General features: G+C 53.4%; 1 protein-coding gene across 1 annotated transcript in view; it reads right to left on the reverse strand.

Annotated features, from left to right (window-relative positions):
- The window catches only part of LOC139241092 (kinesin heavy chain-like), a 97,969-nt gene that overhangs the window by 3,512 nt on the left and 73,424 nt on the right, over positions 1 to 21,033 (reverse strand). Inside the window, exons 23-26 of the mRNA XM_070869781.1 lie at positions 6,075 to 6,291; positions 4,239 to 4,392; positions 2,636 to 2,718; positions 1,166 to 1,193 (exon numbers count right to left, since the gene is read on the reverse strand). Coding sequence (XP_070725882.1) covers positions 1,166 to 1,193; positions 2,636 to 2,718; positions 4,239 to 4,392; positions 6,075 to 6,291 — 482 coding nt within the window. The remainder of the gene's footprint in view (positions 1 to 1,165; positions 1,194 to 2,635; positions 2,719 to 4,238; positions 4,393 to 6,074; positions 6,292 to 21,033) is intronic.

The raw sequence follows: 21,033 nt of genomic DNA on the forward strand, positions 1-21,033 counted from the left end.
CCCCATCTCCCCCTCTGGTTCCATCGCCGATTATCGTCAATCTGTGTCCCTCTGGTTACCCCACCCTCCTGTCCTCGGGGAACAGCTTCTCCCCGATCTACTCCATCAAAACCCCTCCTGATTCTGAACCCCTCTATTAAATCTCCCCCTTAACCCTCTCTGCTCCAAGGAGAACAACCTCAGCTTCTCCAGCAGGGGTTAGATACAGAGTAAAGTTCCCTCTACACTGTCCCATCAAACACTCCCAGGGCAGGTACAGCCCGGGGTTAGATACAGAGTAAAGTTCCCTCTACACTGTCCCATCAAACACTCCCAGGGCAGGTACAGCACGGGGTTAGATACAGAGTAAAGTTCCCTCTACACTGTCCCATCAAACACTCCCAGGGCAGGTACAGCACGGGGTTAGATACAGAGTAAAGCTCCCTCTACACTGTCCCATCAAACACTCCCAGGGCAGGTACAGCACGGGGTTAGATACAGAGTAAAGCTCTCTCTACACTGTCCCATCAAACACTCCCAGGGCAGGTACAGCACGGGGTTAGATACAGAGTAAAGCTCCCTCTACACTGTCCCATCAAACACTCCCAGTGCAGGTACAGGGGGTTAGATACAGAGTAAAGCTCCCTCTACACTGTCCCATCAAACACTCCCAGTGCAGGTACAGGGGGTTAGATACAAAGTAAAGCTCCCTCTACACTGTCCTATCAAACACTCCCAGGGCAGGTACAGCACGGGGTTAGATACAGAGTAAAGCTCCCTCTACACTGTCCCCATCAAAAACTCCCAGGGCAGGTACAGGGGGTTAGATACAGAGTAAAGCTCCCTCTACACTGTCCCATCAAACACTCCCAGGACAGGTACAGGGGGTTAGATACAGAGTAAAGCTCCCTCTACACTGTCCCATCAAACACTCCCAGGGCAGGTACAGGGGGTTAGATACAGAGTAAATCTCCCTCTACACTGTCCCATCAAACACTCCCAGGGCAGGTACAGGGGGTTAGATACAGAGTAAAGCTCCCTCTACACTGTCCCATCAAACACTCCCAGGGGACAGTCAGTCACAAAGGCTGTCTAAAAGTGACTGCCTTGGTCCAGAAGGGACAGCTGATGTTTCGGACAGTCACGGAGCGGAGCATGGAAAGATCCCAGCGAAGAAGTCGCTCACCTGTTATCGTTGATATCGGTTTCGTTGCCTGTGTATGAGGGAAGATGGTGGGGAAGAGGCAGGAAGAGGGAGAGAAAGGGGAAAAAGAGAGAAAGGCAGAGGGTAATTAGCAAACTGAGAGAATAGTCCTCGAACTGCTGGGGTCCTCGCACCAGCCTGTGTTTTATACATCTCCTGCCTGGAGTACCTGCGTTAGCCTGTGTTTTATACGTCTCCTGCCTGGAGTACCTGCGTTAGCCTGTGTTTTATACGTCTCCTGCCTGGAGTACCTGCGTTAGCCTGTGTTTTATACATCTGCTGCCTGGAGTACCTGCATTAGCCTGTGTTTTATACGTCTCCTGCCTGGAGCACCTGCGTTAGCCTGTGTTTTATACATCTGCTGCCTGGAGTACCTGCATTAGCCTGTGTTTTATATGTCTCCTGCCTGGAGTAGCTGCGTTAGCCTGTGTTTTATACGTCTCCTGCCTGGAGTACCTGCATTAGCCTGTGTTTTATACGTCTCCTGCCTGGAGTAGCTGCATTAGCCTGTGTTTTATACGTCTCCTGCCTGGAGTACCTGCGTTAGCCTGTGGTTTATGCATCTCCTGCCTGGAGTACCTGCGTTAGCCTGTGTTTTATACATCTCCTGCCTGGAGTACCTGTGTTTTATATGTCTCCTGCCTGGAGTACCTGTGTTTTATACGTCTCCTGCCTGGAGTACCTGCGTTAGCCTGTGTTTTATACATCTCCTGCCTGGAGTACCTGTGTTTTATACGTCTCCTGCCTGGACTACCTGTGTTTTATACGTCTCCTGCCTGGAGTACCTGCGTTAGCCTGTGTTTTATACGTCTCCTGCCTGGAGTACCTGTGTTTTATACATCTCCTGCTTGGAGTACTCGCGTTAGCCTGTGTTTTATACATCTCCTGCCTTGAGTACCTGCGTTAGCCTGTGTTTTATACATCTCCTGCCTGGAGTACCTGCATTAGCCTGTGTTTTATACATCTCCTGCCTGGAGTACCTGCGTTAGCCTGTGTTTTATACATCTCCTGCCCGGTGAACCTATGCTAGCCTGCGTTTTATACATCTCTGGCCCGGAGAACCTACAATAGCCTGTGTTTTATACAACTCCTGCCCAGAGAACCTACGCTAGCCTGTGTTTTATACATCTCCGGCCCGGGGAACCTATGCAAGCCTGTATTTTATACATCTCCTGCCTGGAGTACTCGAGTTAGACTGTGTTTTGTACATCTCCTGCCCAGGGAGCCTACAATAGTCTGCGTTTTATACATCACCTGCCCGGGGAACCTATGCAAGCCTGTGCTTTATACATCACCTGCCCGGGGACCTCTTGCTTTCCTGTGCTTTATACATCACCTGCCCGGGGACCTCTTGCTTTCCTGTCACCTGCTCTGTGGTGAGCGGAAATAGAACAAATTCCGAGGTCGCAGTCGCGGCAAGCGCATGAAACCCGGCCCAAAGGTTGCCCTCACCGTTGTCCGTGATCTGTTTTTGATACAGGTCGAAAGCATCTCCGGACGACACTGTTCCGCTTGAGCAGCTTCCGGTTAGAGAGCTGGGAAAGAGAGAGATATCAGACCCTCAGCACCATTCCCAATCCACGCACGCACACACACTCTCGCTCTCCCCCACTCCAGAGACAAGAGCCCATAACCTAGGCTGACATTCCCAGTGCAGTACTGAGGGAGTGCCGCACTGTCGGAGGGGCAGTACTGAGGGAGTGCCGCACTGTCGGAGGGGCGGTACTGAGGGAGCGCCGCACTGTCGGAGGGGCAGTACTGAGGGAGCTCCGCACTGTCAGAGGGGCAGTACTGAGGGAGCTCCGCACTGTCGGAGGGGCGGTACTGAGGGAGCGCCGCACTGTCGGAGCAGCAGTACTGAGGAAGCTCCGCACTGTCGGAGGGGCGGTACTGAGGGAGTGCCATACTGTCGGAGGGGCAGTACTGAGGGAGCGCCGCACTGTCGGAGGGGCAGTACTGAGGGAGCTCCGCACTGTCGGAGGGGCGGTACTGAGGGAGCGCCGCACTGTCGGGGAGGGGCAGTACTGAGGGAGCGCCGCACTGTCGGAGGGGCGGTACTGAGGGAGCGCCGCACTGTCGGAGGGGCAGTACTGAGGGAGTGCCGCACTGTCGGAGGGGCAGTACTGAGGGAGCGCCGCACTGTCGGAGGGGCAGTACTGAGGGAGCTCCGCACTGTCGGAGGGGCGGTACTGAGGGAGCGCCGTACTGTCGGAGGGGCGGTACTGAGGGAGCTCCGCACTGTCGGAGGGACGGTACTGAGGGAGTGCCGCACTGTCGGAGAGGCAGTACTGAGGGAGCGCCGCACTGTCGGAGGGGCAGTACTGAGGGAGTGCTGCACTGTCGGAGGGGCAGTACTGAGGGAGCGCCGCACTGTCGGAGGGGCAGTACTGAGGGAGCGCCGCACTGTCGGAGGGGCAGTACTGAGGATGCGCCGCATTGTCGGAGGGGCAGTACTGAGGGAGCGCCGCACTGTCGGAGGGGCAGTACTGAGGGAGTGCCGCACTGTCGGAAGGGCAGTACTGAGGGAGTGCCGCACTGTCGGAGGGGCAGTACTGAGGGAGCGCCGCACTGTCGGAGGGGCAGTACTGAGGGAGTGCCGCACTGTCGGAGGGGCAGTACTGAGGGAGCGCCGCACTGTCGGAGGGGCAGTACTGAGGGAGAGCCGCACTGTCGGAGGGGCAGTACTGAGGAAGCGCCGCACTGTCGGAGGGGCAGTACTGAGGGAGCGCCGCACTGTCGGAGGGGCAGTACTGAGGGAGCGCCACACTGCGCTGTTGGACATATACTGCTCCGTGAAAATCACGTCTAATCAGCATTCAAGTGCTAAACCGGTTTTAGCACCGTTAGGCAACTTCAAATGTTGGTAATCAGCAATTAGGACCAGAATTGCTAAATCCAGACTTTCCACCTGGCGTGTCTTGTGAGCAAAGCCTGCCCTCACCCTTCCACCAAACGCACCCACTTTGCACCCACCCCCCCCACCCGCCCTGCACACAAAGGGTTACACGTGAGAAACACCCTCCACTTCCCCCCACACGCTAACCCCGCCACTTACTATTTGTTGGTGGGCAGCTCCGAGGGACCAGGCATGTATATCGAGTGGGAAGTCTGGAAGAGCGAGTTGCTGTAGGTGCAGGAGTCGGGGTGATGGGACCCGTGGGTGCTGACTGAAGAGCAGGCTGGGTGGTGCCCCGGACGGATAGGCTTGGCTGGAAAAGAAGGGTAAGTATCACAGTATCTCGCAGGGCAGAAGCCAGGCCGTTCGGCCCATCGGGCCCCGTACAGGCTCTCTGAAAGAACGATCCAATTAGTCCCACTACCCTCCCCCTTCCCCAGACATGTTCAGTCCCCTGTCGCCCGGCAAATTTTTCCCTTTTCACTATCGAATCTGGCCAGAGGAAACGTTACAAGGGACACCCCTCCGTGATAAAGTGCAACATCCCCACCGACACCTGGGAGTCCCTGGGCCCAAAGACCAGTCCGCCCTAAGTGGAGGAAGTGCATCCGGGAGGGCGCTGAGCACCTCGAGTCTCGTCGCCGAGAGCGTGCAGAAACCAAGCGCAGGCAGCGGAAGGAGCGTGCGGCAAACCTGTCCCACCCTCCCCTTCCCTCGACCACTGTCTGTCCCACCTGTGACAGGGACTGTGGTTCCCCGTATTGGACTGTTCAGCCACCTAAGGACTCACTTTGAGTGGAAGCAAGTCTTCCTCGATTCCGAGGGGCTGCCTATGATGATGGTGATGAATCTGATTCCACGCGACAGCACAGAGTGAGGCCATTCGGCCCATCGTGCCCGTGCCAACTCTTTGAGTGCTCCAATTAGTCTTACACTCCACTGCCACCCCTCCCCCCATCCCCACAGTTCAATATCCTGGCCACGGCCACTGGCTAAAGAAAGACTTGCATTTATATAGCGTCTTTCACGACCACCGGACGTCCCAAAGCGCTTCACAGCCAATGAATTACTTTTTGAAGTGTAGCCACTGTTGTAATGTGGGAAACGCCAATTTGTGCACAGCAAGCTCCCACTCACAGCGATGTGATAATGACCCAGATCATCTGTTTTTTGTTGTGTTGATTGAGGGATAAATATTGGCCCCAGGACACCGGGGAAAAACTCCCCTGCTCTTCTTCCAAATAATGCCGTGGGATCTTTTAGCAACGTAGAAACAAGAAAATAGGTGCAGGAGCAGGCCATTCGGCCCTTCGAGCCTGCACCACCATTCAATATGACCATGGCTGATCATTCCCTCAGTACCCCATTCCTGCTTTCTCTCCATACCCCCTGATCCCTTTAGCCGTAAGAGCCACATCTAACTCCCTTTTGAATATATCTAACGAACTGGCCCCAACAACTTTCTGTGGTAGAGAATTCCACAGGTTCACAATTCTCTGGGTGAAGAAGTTTCTCCTCATCTCGGTCCTAAATGGCTTACCCCTTATCCTTAGACTGTGACCCCTGGTTCTGGACTTCCCCAACATTGGGAACATTCTTCCTGCATCTAACCTGTCCAATCCCGTCATAATTTTACATGTTACTATGAGACCCCCTCTCATTCTTCTAAACTCCAGCGAATATTAGCCTAGTCGATCCAGTCTCTCCTCATATGTCAGTCCTGCCATCCCGGGAATCAGTCTGGTGAACCTTCGCTGCACTCCCTCAATAGCAAGAATGTCCTTCCTCAGATTAGGAGACCAAAACTGTACACAATACTCCAGGTGTGGCCTCACCAAGGCCCTGTACAACTGTAACAGCACCTCCCTGCTCCTATACTCAAATCCTCTCGCTATGAAGGCCAACATGCCATTTGCTTTCTTCACCGCCTGCTGTACCTGCATGTCAACCTTCAATGACTGATGTACCGTGTTGCTGTGTAGCACCCACACTTACCGATCTGAGCGGAGTGGGATCGCCTGGGTAGGCTCTTGGCGCGCACCACCTCCTTGATGCGGTCGACCTCCAGCTGGTAACGCTTACGGTCTTTCATCGCCCCCTCCTTGGCCTCCTTTAGTGCGCCCTCCAGTGCCTTGACTCTCTCAGCTGTAGCGCGAAGTCGTTTCTCCAGCTTAGGAAGCTCACAGCGCAGGTCTGCATTGTCACGTACCAGCTGCCGGAGGCCGGTCGAGTCATATTTATGGGTTAGAGAGAGAAACAGAGTCAGTCAGTCAGTCAAACCGCCCGTCACAAACCAACCAGGGAATCGAGAAACGGCCAGCAAGCTCTCGGCCCTTTCCGCAAGTCAATACCTTTCACTGCCGGCAGGGAGCTCTTCGGTTGTTTAAGGTGAGGGTGGAGGAGGAATTTCTTCTCTCAGAGGGTTGTAAATCTGTGGAATTCTCTGCCCCAGAGAGCTGTGGAGGCTGGGACATTGAATATATTTCAGGCGGAGATAGACAGATGTTTGAAGTGCAGGGGGAGTCGAGGGTTTTGGGGGAGCGGGCGGGGAAGTGGAGCTGAGACCAGGATCAGATCAGCCGTGATCTCATTGAATGGCGGAGCAGGCTCGAGGGGCTGTGGTCCTATTTCTTATGTAACAGCCCAAAAAACCCAAAACCAAACCACTTTACAGTCTTCCGCACTTAATATCGACTTCAACAATTTCAGATCACAAGCACCGTCGCTCCCTTTTTGAGGGGGATATTAGCGGTTGGCAAAAATTCTGTCATTCCCATTTACACCTCTTCTAGATTCATCTTTCGTTTCTTTACTTGTCCCATTGCCATCTCCTTTCCCCTCGCATCATCATCCCCATCATGGATGCACCTGCGTGTCCAGCCAGCAGTACGGCCTCAATTATGACAGGCAGCTCCGGTTTATAAACCTGGGGGGCGTCAGGGCCGACATACGGGGGCTGCCTGTCTTTTACCAGGAACTCATCAGGGTCTGGAACAGAGTCGCCACCAAGCGGAGCTCTCTCCCCCGCCCCCCACCCCGTCTGCAGTGGCGGCTGTCCTTCGGGAACCGCTGTTCAGGAATCCGTACCTCCGCGAGCGCGGTTTAAGGTGGCAGACGGACGAGAGGGCTGTGGCCGGTGAGGTGACCAGGGTCAGGGACCTGCTCGATGGCGGAGGAGCCAAAGCCATCGAGTCGCTCAAAAACAGCGCTAGGCCCCAACTCCGATAGGTGTGTCGAGGAGGCTCGAGCACGTGGGGGGGCGATCCCGTCCGAACTGACCCCCGTCCGGACGGAATTCCTCATCGGCGCCAAGCCCCGAAACCTCCCTCGGGAACCGGCGCCTCACAACTTGAGCCTCCTCTGGGAAATCCCCTCCGTGCCTTTCAGTTCTGCGCGCGGAGGGAGGGGTTTCCTGTACGGGCTGCTCCTGCACACTCTCCACCTTGCCATCCTCGTCTGCCGTCCGGACACACCATGGCGCGCCATCTTGCTGTCCGGAGGAGGTGGGGGTCCCCAATGGAGTGCTCTCTACGCGGGAGCCCTCCCGTTATTTATTGGGGACTTGGCCTGGAGTGTGGTGCACGGGGCAGTCCCCTGCAATCGGTTTTTAAGTCGGTTCACGGGCTCCCGGGCCGCCTGCAATTTCTGCGGTCTGGAGGAGTCAGTGTTCCACGTGTATGTTCGGTGTGTGAGGTTGCAGCCCCTCTTCCAATATTTGAAGGGGCTGCTCCTCAAATTCTGGCTGCACTTCAGTCCCACACTCCTGATCTTTGGGCCCCCTGTGCGGAGGGGAGCGGGCAGGTCCGAGGGCCTCCTCGTAGGACTGCTCCTGGGCACGGCCAAGGGGGCCATCAGCCGGTCCAGGCAGCGGGCGGTCGAGGGGGTCGTTCAGCCCGACTGCCTGCCTCTCTTCCGCGGTTACATCCGAGCCAGGGTGTCCCTGGAGATGGAGCACGCGGTGTCCACCGGTACGCTCGCGGCCTTCCGCGAGAGGTGGGCGCCGGAGGGACTGGAGTGCATCATCACCCCCGGCAACAGGATTATAATTTGATCTGCAAAGTTCCCTGAAAGTTTTATTGTTAATTTGTAGGTTCTAGTGCCCTGTTAATAAGTTTATTTGTTAATTTAAAACAGTTGTAGAGCTGTTGAGTGGGAGTGGCTAAGCCAGTCATGTGATGTTCACAAGACTCAATAAAACCCCAGCCAGTTGGGTTCGGGGGATCCACGATGGGGCCAGTTGGTTGTGAGCCTGGTGGATGAACCGGTAATGTGTGGTGTGATTGTTAAACCTTTGCTAATAAACCAACTAGTTCTTAATATCAGAAAAAGCTGGAACTCTCAGGTGGTCAGTCAGCATCGGTGGAGGGAAACAGAGTTAGCATTTGGGGTCTGTGACCCTTTGTCACGTATTGCTATGAATTCTTAAGCAAAGAACCCATGAAGCAAATACATTACACTACCTTTTTTCATTTGATCAGTCCTGCCTTCTATCAGCCCTTCCCTTTCGTTCCTTCCAACCAAAAAGTCATCGACCTGAAACATTAACTCTGTTTCCCTCTCCACAGATGCTGCCTGACTCGCTCGGTGTTTCCAAAATGTTCCGGTTTTATTCCAACCAAGCCCTCTATTGCCATCCTTGGTTCCCCCTTGTACCCAGACCTTTCCGTCACTCCCAAACCCACCACCTCCACCGCCTCGAGGGACAAGGGCAGCAGGTGCATGGGAACACCACCATTGTTCCCCTCCGAGTCACCACACCATCCCGACTTGAAAATATATCGGCCCTTCCTTCATCGTCGCTGGGTCACAATCCTGGAACTCCCTCCCTAACAGCACTGTGGGAGCACCTTCACCACACGGACTGCAGCGGTTCAAGAAGACGGCTCACCACCACCTTCTCCGAGGGAAATTAGGGGGATGGGCAATAAATGCCAGCGATGCACACATCCCGAGAATGAATTAAAAAAAAAAAATTGAATTGTGGCCTTTTGAAGAGACGCGCCAGTGATGCACAGTTTTGCCCGAGCAGCAGAATGATATGTCGTGCATGGCAGCGTGTAGGGCCCCTTTCTTTATAAAGCCGCACGATCCATGAGCAATGCCACGGGAGGAGGGAGAGCCACCAATACATTCTTTTGCATTGAGCAATTTACAAAAGTAGATGCAACAGCCCCATCCTCTGGCAGAAACAGGTCCACACAGAGCAGCGAGTTTTGCTTTTGGACTCAGCCGGGACGGAGGACTTAACTCCGATGTACCTTCCACAAGCGCCCGTACGGAAGCAAGGGGTGGGGAGGTCCGGACACCCAATCTTTCAGGATGTCACGAGCAGGGTGGGTAAGGGGGAACCAGTGGACGTGGTGTATTTGGATTTCATGAAGGCATTCAATAAGGTGTCACATAAGAGGTTACTGCACAAGGTAAAAGTTCACGGGGTTGGGGGTAATATATTAGTTAGCCAATCCTCTATCCATGCTAACAGAAAACAGAGTCGGAACAAATGGGCCATTTTCCCGTTGGCAACCAGTAACTAGTGGGGTGCCGCAGGGATCAGTGCTGGGACCCCAACTATATTAACGACTTGGAAGAAGGGACCGAGTGTAACGTAGCCAAGTTTGCTGACGATACAAAGATGGATGGAAAAGCAATGTGTGAGGAGGACACAAAAAATCTGCAAAAGGATATAGACAGGCTGAGTGAGTGGGCAAAAATTTGACAGATGGAGTATAATGTGGGAAATGTGAGGTTATCCACTTTGTCAGAAAGAATAGAGAAGCAAATTATAATTTAAATGGAGAAAAATTACAAAGTGCTGCAGTACAGTGGGACCTGGGAGTACTTGTGCATGAAACACAAAAAGTTAGTATGCAGGTAAAGCAAGTGATCAGGAAGGCCAATGGTATCTTCGCCTTTATTGCAAAGGGGATGGAGTATAAACACAGAGAAATCCTGCTACAACTGTACAGGGTATTGGTGAGGCCACACCTGGAGTACTGCGTGCAGTTTTGGCCTCCGTATTTAAGGAATGATATACGTGCATTGGAGGCTGTTCAGAGAAGGTTCACTCGGTTGATTCTGGAGATAGGGGGTTGACTTATGAGGTTAGGTTGAGTAGGTTAGGCCTATACACATTGGAATTCAGAAGAATGAGAGGTGATCTTATCGAAACGTATCAGATTATGAGGGGGCTCGACAAGGTGGATGCAGAGAGGATGTTCCCACTGATGGGGGAGACTAGAACTAGGAGACATAGTCTTAGAATAAGGGGCCACCCATTTAAAACTGAGATGAGGAGGAATTTCTTCTCTCAGAGGGTTGTAAATCTGTGGAATTCTCTGCCCCAGAGAGCTGTGGAGGCTGGGACATTGAATATATTTAAGGTGGAGATAGACAGATTTTTGGATGATAAGGGAGTAAAAGGTTATGGGGAACAGGCAGGGAAGTGGAGCTGAGTCCATGATCAGATCAGCCATGATCTTATAGAAATTTACAGCACGGAGGGAGGCCATTTCGGCCCATCGTGTCCATGCCGGCCGACCAAGAGCTACCCAGCCTAATCCCACTTTCCCGATCTCAGTCCGTAGCCCTGTAGGTTACGGCACTTCAAGTGCACATCCAAATGTGGTGAGGGTTTCTGCCTCTACCACCCTTTCAGGCCGTGAGTTCCGCCCCAGACCCCCACCACCCTCTGGGTGAAGACATTTTGTCTCATATCCCCTCTAAACCTCCCCCCAATTACTTTAAATCTGTGCCCCCTGGTTGTTGAGCCCTCTGCCAAGGGGAACAGGTCCTTCCTATCCACTCTATCCAGGCCCCTCATCATTTTATACACCTCAATCAGGTCTCCCCTCAGCCTCCTCTGTTCCAAAGAAAACAACCCCAGCCTATCCAATCTTTCCTCATCGCTAAAATTCTCCAGTCCAGGCAATATCCTGGTAAATCTCCTCTGTACCCTCTCCAGTGCAACATCCTGGTAAATCTCCTCTGCACCCTCTCCAGTGCAACATCCTGATAAATCTCCTCTGTACCCTCTCCAGTGCAACATCCTGGTAAATCTCCTCTGTACCCTCTCCAGTGCAACATCCTGGTAAATCTCCTCTGTACCCTCTCTAGTGCAATACCCTGGTAAATCTCCTCTGCACCCTCTCCAGTGCAACAGCCTGGTAAATCTCCTCTGTAACCTCTCCAGTGCAACATCCTGGTAAATCTCCTCTGTACCCTCTCCAGTGCAACATCCTGGTAAATCTCCTCTGTACCCTCTCCAGTGCAATCAAATCTTTCCTGTAATGTGGTATTACCATGTGACCTCACAGCTTCCCACAAGACCCATTCCATCAATGTCACGTCACATCACGTCACTGATGTTCTACTGGTTTATATCAGATTACACAGGATATACGGCACACTGGGTGTCCCTGTACACCAGTCATTGTAAGCAAACACGCAGGTGCAGCAAGCAGTTAGGAAGGCCAATGGTATGTTGGCCTTCATTGCAAGAGGGTTTGAGTACAGGAGCAAGGAAGTCTTACTCCAGTTATACAGGGCCTTGGTGAGACCACACCTGGAGTATTGTGTGCAGTTTGGGTCTCCTTACCTAAGGAAGGATATACTTGCCATCGAGGGAGTGCAGCGAAGGTTTACCAGACTGATTCCTGGGAGGGCAGGACTGCCGTATGAGGAGAGATTGGGTCGACTGGGCCTGTATTCACTGGAGTTTAGAAGAATGAGAGGGGATCTCATTGAAAGGTATAAAATTCTGACGGGGTTGGACAGACTGGATGCAGGGAGGATATTTCCCCGGGGCTGGGAAGTGTAGAACAAGGGGTCACACAGTCTCAGGATACGGGGTAGGAAATTTAGGACCGAGATGAGGAGAAATGTTTTCACTCCGAGGGAGGTGAACCTGTGGAATTCTCTACCACAGAAGGCTGTGGAGGCCAAGTCACTGAATATATTTAAGAGGGAGATAGAGAGATTTCTAGACACAAAAGGCATCAAAGGGGTATGGGGAGAAAGCGGGAATATGGTGTTGAGATAGAGGGTCAGCCATGATCATATTGAATGGTGGTGCAGGCTCGAAGGGCCGAATGGCCTACTCCTGCACCTATTTTCTATGTTTCTAAATACAATAAAGGCATCAGGTGACGAGGTCACCTGACAAAGTTCCTGTGTAATGGAACCATCTTGTAGTCTGAATATGTTGTGGTGTCGGAGACAAGATATCACATTGACGAATGAGGATACGATTATCGTGAAATTTCTGTTGGTGGATGATCCAGCCAACTGACCGAGATACTTTGAGGGCTTCTTTGTTTTGCAGAGCAGCTAAAATTCCAAGGTAAATTTCAAGCACACTTGGCTGAACTGAAGATGGCCGCGCCGATGGGAACAACAGGGAGTTTGGGCGCGTTTCAATGCAGGAAGGGGGTACTGAAGTTTCATGTTCAGCCATGAACTCATTGAATGGCGGTGCAGGCTAGAAGGGCTGAATGGCCTGCTCCTGCACCTATTTTCTATGTTTCTATGTTTCTATGAGCGGAAGACTTTCGAACCTCCCCCCTCAGTTGTTTGTTCACCCCTCTGGACTGTACGCATCTGTACGCCAGGTAGGGACTGTCTCAGGCCTGGCTGTCAAAGGGCCGGCCCGACCATCACACGTAAAGAATCGCCACTCGGGGTGGGGGCGAGAGGTGTTCGGAAGTGTCGAAAGTTACATGAGATCCCCTCCCACAGCGAGGGTTTGATGTCTTGAAGACGGGAGAGAGAGGCAACTTGCAGAAAGAAGGGAGAACAACAAAAAAATACTTTGAAAGGCATCAGTTTGACTATTTTCAGGAAGTGAGAGAACCGGACTTCCTGGACATAACCATCCCTCTTTCCCGTGGAGAAGCATGCTTTAAATACCCAGGCGTTTAGTGCAGGGGAAGCGAAAATATATCACCTTTCACCACCACCGAACTTCTCAAAGCGCTTTACAGCCAATGAAGTACTTTTGGAGTGTAGTCACTGTTGTAATGTGGGAAACGCAGCCGCCAATTTGCGCACAGCAAGCTCCCACACACAGCAATGTGATAATGACCAGATCATCTGTTTTTTTGTTATGTTGATTGAGGAATAAATATTGGCCCCAGGACACCGGGGAGAACTCCCCCTGCTCTTCTTCCAAATAGTGGCCCCGGGATCTTTTACGTCCGCCTGAGAGAGCAGACGGGGCCTCGGTAAAACATCTCATCCGAAAGACGGCACCTTCGACAGTGCGGCGCTCCCTCAGTACTGCCCCTCCGACAGTGCGGCACTCCCTCAGTACTGCCCCTTCGACAGTGCAGCGCTCCCTCAGTACTGCCCCTCCGACAGTGCGGCGCTCCCTCAGTACTGCCCCTCCGACAGTGCGGCACTCCCTCAGTACTGCCCCTCCGACAGTGCGGCGCTCCCTCAGTACTGCCCCTCCGACAGTGCGGCACTCCCTCAGTACTGCCCCTCCGACAGTACGGCACTCCCTCAGTACTGCCCCTCCGACAGTGCGGCGCTCCCTCAGTACTGCCCCTCCGACAGTGCGGCGCTCCCTCAGTACTGCCCCTCCGACAGTGCGGCACTCCCTCAGTACTGCCCCTCCGACAGTGCGGCACTCCCTCAGTACTGCCCCTCCGACAGTGCGGCGCTCCCTCAGTACTGCCCGTCCAACAGTGCCGCGCTCCCTCAGTACTGCCCCTCAGACACTCCCTCAGTACTGCCCCTTCGACAATGCAGAGCTCCCTCAGTACCGCCCCTCCAACAGTGCAGCACTCCCTCAGTAGCGCCCCTCCGACAGTGCGGCGCTCCCTCTGTCCTGCCCCTCCGACACTCCCTCAGTCGTGCCCCTCCGACAGTGCGGCGCTCCCTCAGCACTGCACTGGAGTGTCAGCCTAGATTTTTGGTGCTCACGTTCCTGGAGTGGGACTTGAACCCACAACCTTCTGACTCCGAGGTGAGAGAGCTACACAGTGACTTGCAGATGACACTAAAAGGACATGCCTTATAGAAAATCCCACAACACACACTACCACCCCCCAACCACAGCCAACCCAAACTAGTGAACTTTCAACCTCCAGTCCTAATCAAGGCAGAGCAGTCCAGCACAGCAAGCAAGCAGATATCTCAGCCAATAGCAGGTCATGCATGTTAACAAGGCCACTGCTGTGATGTGTGTCGAGCAAACAGTGATCGAGTGGGGGCAGTGAAGGGGAACGGAGAAAATCTTAACTGGGAATAGAGTGGGGCACCTATTCTAAGTGGCAATGTGGGATTGGCATCCCTTGGCCTTGATACAGAGGAAATACTTGCCTGAGATGTGGTGCTACGAAGGTTCACTAGGCTGATTCCTGGGATCAGAGGGGTTGTCCCATGAAGTGAGGTTGAGTAGATTGGGCCCAGCCTCCCTGGAGTGTAGCAGAATGGGAGGTGACCTCAAGATTCTGAGGGGTGATTGACTCGCCTCGGAGGAGTTAGAAGGTGATGGGTTCAAGACCCACACCGGAGACTCAAGCCCATAATCCAGGATGACACTCCCGATGCTATTACCGAGGGAGTGGCGGGCTGTAGGAGAGGCGGTACCGAGGGAACGCCGCACTGTCGGAGGGGCGATACTGAGGGAGCGCCGCACTGTCGGAGGGGCGGTACCGAGGGAGCGCCGCACTGTCGGAGGGGCGATACTGAGGGAGCGCCGCACTGTCGGAGGGGCGGTACTGAGGGAGCGCCGCACAGTCGGAGGGGCAGTACTGAGGGAGCGCCGCACTGTCGGAGGGGCAGTACTGAGGGAGCGCCGCACTGTCGGAGGGGCAGTACTGAGGGAGCGCCGCACTGTCGGAGGGGCGGTACTGAGGGAGCGCTGCGCTGTCGGAGGGATGGTACTGAAGGAGCGCCGCGCTGTCGGAGGGGCGGTACTGAGGGAGCGCCGCACTGTCGGAGGGGCAGTACTGAGGGAGCGCCGCACTGTCGGAGGGGCAGTACTGAGGGAGCGCCGCACTGTCGGAGGGGCGGTACTGAGGGAGCGCTGCGCTGTCGGAGGGATGGTACTGAAGGAGCGCCGCGCTGTCGGAGGGGCGGTACTGAGGGAGCGCCGCACTGTCGGAGGGGCAGTACTGAGGGAGTGCCGCACTGTCGGAGGGGCAGTACTGAGGGAGCGCCGCACTGTCGGAGGGGCAGTACTGAGGGAGCGCCGCACTGTCGGAGGGGCAGTACTGAGGGAGCGCCGCACTGCCGGACGAGATGTTGAACCAAGGTCCCGGCCTGCTCTCTCGGGTGGCCGTAAGGGATCCCACCAGTGGCGGGGAGGGTGCACGGGATGGTGAAAATCAGTCAACAAAGAATGAAACAGGATCCATGATACCGCCGTGCACACACACAATGTTTTCGCGTCTTGACATCTCAACACAAAGCCATAGCGGGGTGGAGGGGAGGGGGAAGGAAGGAAGGAAAGGACAAGACTAGGAAGGGTGGGGGGGGGGGGGAGAGGGGAAAGAGAGAGGTACCTTGTTGTGCCAGAGCATCACCTGGAGTCGCGGGGTGTGGGGGGGGGGGGGGCGGGGGGAAAGAGGGGGTGAGCGGAAAACGGGACAAAAAAGATAGAAGGAAGAAAGAAAAAAAAAAGGAAGAGTAAAGGATCAGGCAGATATGGCTAACAGCAAACAGAATATAGGCCACACCCAAAAGGAAACACAAATGCAGCATTGGCTGAGATGGAACGCAACAAAATTTGGACGCCTCTCCAGCCTCCGCACCAATAAGCAACAGAATTGGGAGTTTGGGGGAGGAAGAGGGTAAGGGGATGAAATTTGGTTGGGGGGTTGGTAGGGTTTGCTGAGGGTGAATAAATACTTGCCCCCTCCAACCACTCCGCACCTACAGCGGTCAAGGCGCAGGATACCAGGCTGCCCCGCGCCACGTTTGACAGGGTGCCCGGTCAAGGGCTTGTGCCGATCAGCCCATTACCAGTCCCCGAGAGACCGACAGCTTTACCCAACCTTCCCCCTCCCAGCCCATCCCGCGCCGTCCGAAATTCTCCCCCCCCCTAGATGGACTCGGGGGAGGCGTCAGCCTGGGATCTGACTCCGAGACCAACCCCAGCGCGCGATGGAGACAAATTATTCGGAGCAGGAGTCGGCCATTCGGCTCCTCGAGCCTGCTCCGCCATTCAATGAGATCACGGCTGATCTTCTACCTCAACTCCACTTTCCCGCCCCATCCCTCGATTCCCTTAATATCCAAAACTCTATCGATCTCAGCCTTGAATATACTCAACGACTGGGCCTCCACAGCCCTCTGGGGCAGAGAATTCCAAAGATTCACTCCCCCTCTGAGTGAAGACATTCCTCCTCATCTCAGTCCTAAATGGCCGACCCCTTATCCTGAGACTGTGTGACCCCTGGTTCTAGACTCCCCAGCCCGGGGGGAAACATCCTCCCTGCATCTACTCTGTCAATCCCCCTCAGAATTTTATACGTTTCACAATGAGATCACCTCTCGTTCTTCTAGACTCCAGAGTATGGGCCCATTCTGCACAATCTCTCCTCACAGGACAACCCTCTCATCCCAGGAATCAATCGAGTGAACCTTCGTTGCGCTCCCTCCGAAGCAAGAATGAGCCAGACTGACAGGAGATGGAGACAGCTGAGAATGGCCAATCATCACCCATCCAAACATCAAGACCCTCTCCCCAACAGTCCACTCCATTGGACAGCTCCAAGGTTTTGTGCTCCCACTCCCCGACCCAGACAATTCCCCGCCAGCATCATTCCTTGGGCGAGGAATTTCCGCAAAGCAGCTGCAAATCCCCCTTGACCCCAGTCTTACCCAATGCCCGCCCTCCCTACGGTCATGGTTGGGTATAAGAACATAAGAAATAGGAGCAGGAGTCGGCCATTCGGCCCCTCGAGCCTGCTCAGCCATTCAATGAGATCACGGCTGATCTTCGACCTCAACTCCACTTTCCCGCCCGATCCCTCGATTCCCTTAATATCCAAAAATCTATCGATCTCGGCCTTGAATATACTCAACGACTGAGCCTCCACAGCCCTCTGGGGCAGAGAATTCCAAAGATTCATCACCCACCGAGTGAAGAAGTTCCTCCTCATCTCAGTCCTAAATGGCCGACCCCTTATCCTGAGACTGTGACCCCTGGTTCTAGACTCCCCAGCCCGGGGGAAACACCCTCCCTGCATCTACCCTGACAAGCCCTGTAAGAATTTTGTATGTTTCAGTGAGATCACCTCTCATTCTTCTAAACTCCAGAGAATATCGGCCCAGTCTGCTCAATCTCTCCTCATAGGACAATCCTGCCCCAATCCCAGGAATCAGTCTGGTGAACCTTCGCTGCACTCCCTCTATGGCAAGTATATCCTTCCTTAGGTAAGGAGACCAAAACTGTGCACAATACTCCAGGTGTGGTCTCACCAGGACCCTGTATAACTGTAGTAAGACGTCTTCACTCTTATACTCAAATCCTCCTGTAATAAAGGCCAACATACCATTTGCTCGAATCACTTGCTGTACCTGCAGGTTAACTTTCAGTGATTGGTGTACAAGGACAGCCAGGTCCCTCTGAACACCGACATTTCACAATCTCTCACCCTTTAAAAGATAACTTCACATTTCTCCACATTATATTCCATTTGCGGTGTTCTTGCCCACTCACTTAGCCTGTCTCTATCCCCTTGAAGCCTCTCTCACAACTTACATTCCCACCTATGACATTGTGTTGCCTAATTAACCTATCCCATTCCCCTTCACAGCCATTTTACTCTTGTCTATCCGACCCCCTCTCAGTTGTCTCTTTTCAGTGATGATGACCTTAAGTTTACGTGGAACTACATAGAATGTACAGCACAGAAACAGGCCATTCGGGGTCTATACTCCACACCAGCCCCCTCCCACCCCTCTCCATCTCACCCCATCACCATATCCTTCTCTATCTTTCTCGCTCATGTCTTTATCCAGCTTCCCCCTTAAATGCATCGATACTATTCGCCTCAACCCCTCCCCTGTGGCAGCGAGTTCCACATTCCCACCCTGCTCTGGGTAAAGAAGTTTCTCCTGAATTGCCCTGTTGGATTTCTTGGTGACTATCTCACACTGATGGGCTCCCCCAGTTTTGCTGTTCCACCACAAGTGGAAACACTCCACTCCGGAGGGAGGAAATTGCAGTCGGTCACAGCGCCCCGGGAAAAGGTCGGAACAGGGGCGCTGAAGGGGTTCGGAGCCCGTGAGCAGCGGCACTTGAGCACATCTCCGGCATGCCACACTCTCGGATTTGACAGCGATGCGATATTTGCTTGTAGCGCCCCCATAGTGAAGCCGGCAGACAAAGCCTGGTGTGCGGAGCAGTCCCGGGGCGTTAAGGGAAGGAACGATTGAAAAAGCTAAGAGAAATTCATGTTTTTGATTTTCTTTTGCGATTCACCTTGAAGAGGGAGGCCACTAAGATCCAGGTTGGTGATTGGAGCGGGGGCAGGTACAGCAGGAGGGGCGAAGGAGCGGCGAGAGATTGTAGAGGGATGTGATCAGGGCCCAGGAGAGGTGTGTGTCTGTGCGATATGTGTGCGCACTGGGTCCGTGCAGCAGAGCTGGTCTCCAGTCGTCCTGGTTAACCCTTGCCCCTGGACCAAGACCTCGCTCTGTCAAGCCCGTGTGGTGGCTGGTGTGCAACGGTCACCCCACGTTAAAATAATCCACCCACAGGCATCTTCCACCCTTCAGGATGTAGTTCGGGATCTGGAATATTAGCTCCTTCATCGAAACACCTGTGAACTCATTCCTCTTTGATGTGAAAGCAAGCCATCCTCGCTTCGAGGGACTGCCTATGATGGTGAAGACTTTATTGGGAATGGTTTTTTTGCAAGAAGGCCTCTCTCAGGAAGCTCCGAAGCCGGCTCTTTAGCAACAGGATATTCAGTCGCTCACCAGACTAGCGCCCTAAGGGAGATGTGGAATGGCCCTTTGTATTCTGCCCCACACTCAGGGCGTGGCAACCGAATGTTTCGGCTGCCCATCGCAAACCATTTTCCAATCGAATTTCCAGCCCTTTGCGTCTACTCTATCAAAACCTCTCCTCACTCTCAAAAAATCTGCAAAAGGACACAGACAGGCTAAGTGAGTGGGCAAAAATTTGGCAGATGGAGTATAATGTTGGAAAGTGTGAGGTCATGCACTTTGGCAGAAAAAAAATCAAAGAGCAAGTTATTATTTAAATGGCGAAAGATTGCAAAGTACTGCAGTACAGCGGGACCTGGGGGTACTTGTGCATGAAACACAAAAGGTTAGTATGCAGGTACAGCAAGTGATCAGGAAGGCCAATGGTATCTTGGCCTTTATTGCAAAGGGGATGGAGTATAAAAGCAGGGAAGTCTTGCTACAGTTATACAGGGTATTGGTGAGGCCACACCTGGAGTACTGCGTGCAGTTTTGGTTTCCGTATTTACGAAAGGATATACTTGCTTTGGAGGCAGTTCAGAGAAGGTTCACTCGGTTGATTCCGGGGATGAGGGGGTTGACTTATGAGGAAAGGTTGAGTAGGTTGGGCCTCTACTCATTGGAGTTCAGAGGTGATCTTATCGAAACGTATAAGATTATGAGGGGGCTCGACAAGGTGGATGCAGAGAGGATGTTTCCACTGATGGGGGAGACTAGAACTAGGGGGCATGGTCTTAGAATAAGGGGCCGCCCATTTAAAACTGAGATGAGGAGGAATTTCTTCTCTCAGAGGGTTGTAAATCTGTGGAATTCTCTGCCCCAGAGAGCTGTGGAGGCTGGGACATTGAATATATTTAAGGCGGAGATAGACAGATCTTTGAGCGATAAGGGAGTGAAGGGTTATGGGGAGCGGGCGGGGAAGTGGAGCTGAGTCCATGATCGGATCAGCCATGGTCGTATTAAATGGCGGAGCAGGCTCGAGGGGCCGAATGGCCGGCTCCTGCTCCTATTCCTTATGTCCTTATTAAATTAGGTCACCTCTCGGCTTCCTCTTTTCAAGAGAAAAAGAGAGACCCCCACAGCCTGTTCATCCAAGGTGTTCCAAATTGGTCAAGGACACTAAATAACCTAACACGCGAGAGCAACCTCATATGCTCCACTTTACACCATCGTCAGGGACTTGAGCCTGGTTTCAGATTGGTCCAGGAGCAAGGGTACTGTTGAAGAGTGTTTGCCAACCCTTTCTTGCATTGCCCTGGATCCTGCAGCAATTGAGGATTAATCGCCCAGGTATTAAAAAAAAAAAATCACCCATTTCTATTTCTCATCTACATGCTGCCCCTCGGTGACAACAACAACGTGTATTTATATAGCGCCTTTAACGTAGTAAAATGTCCCAAGGCGCTTCACAGGCTGGTTATAAGACAAAAATTTGACACCGAGCCGCTCAAGAAAAAATTACGTCAGAGGTTTAGGGACGGAGTTCCAGAGCTTGGGGCCCAGGCAACAGAAAGCACGGCCACCGATGGTGGAGCGATTATAATCAGGGATGGTCATGAGGGCAGAATTAGAGGAGTGCAGAGATCTCGGGGGGGTTGTGGGGCTGGAGGAGGTTACAGAGATAGGGAGGGGTGTAGGGGCTGGAGGTTACAGAGATAGGGAGGGGTGTAGGGGCTGGAGGAGGTTACAGAGATAGGGAGGGGTGTAGGGGCTGGAGGAGGTTACAGAGATAGGGAGGGGTGCAGGGACTGGAGGTTACACAGATAGGGAGGGGTGTAGGGGCTGGAGGTTACAGAGATAGAGAGGGGTGTAGGGGCTGGAGGTGGTTACAGAGATAGGGAGGGGTGTAGGGGCTGGAGGTTACAGAGATAGGGAGGGGTGTAGGGGCTGGAGGACGTTACAGAGATAGGGAAGGGTGTAGGGGCTGGAGGTTACAGAGATAGGGAGGGATGTAGGGGCTGGAGGAGGTTACAGAGATAGGGAGGGGTGTAGGGGCTGGAGGTTACAGAGA

Source organism: Pristiophorus japonicus, chromosome Y (genome assembly GCF_044704955.1).
Source record: "Pristiophorus japonicus isolate sPriJap1 chromosome Y, sPriJap1.hap1, whole genome shotgun sequence".
Lineage (NCBI taxonomy): Eukaryota > Metazoa > Chordata > Chondrichthyes > Pristiophoridae > Pristiophorus > Pristiophorus japonicus.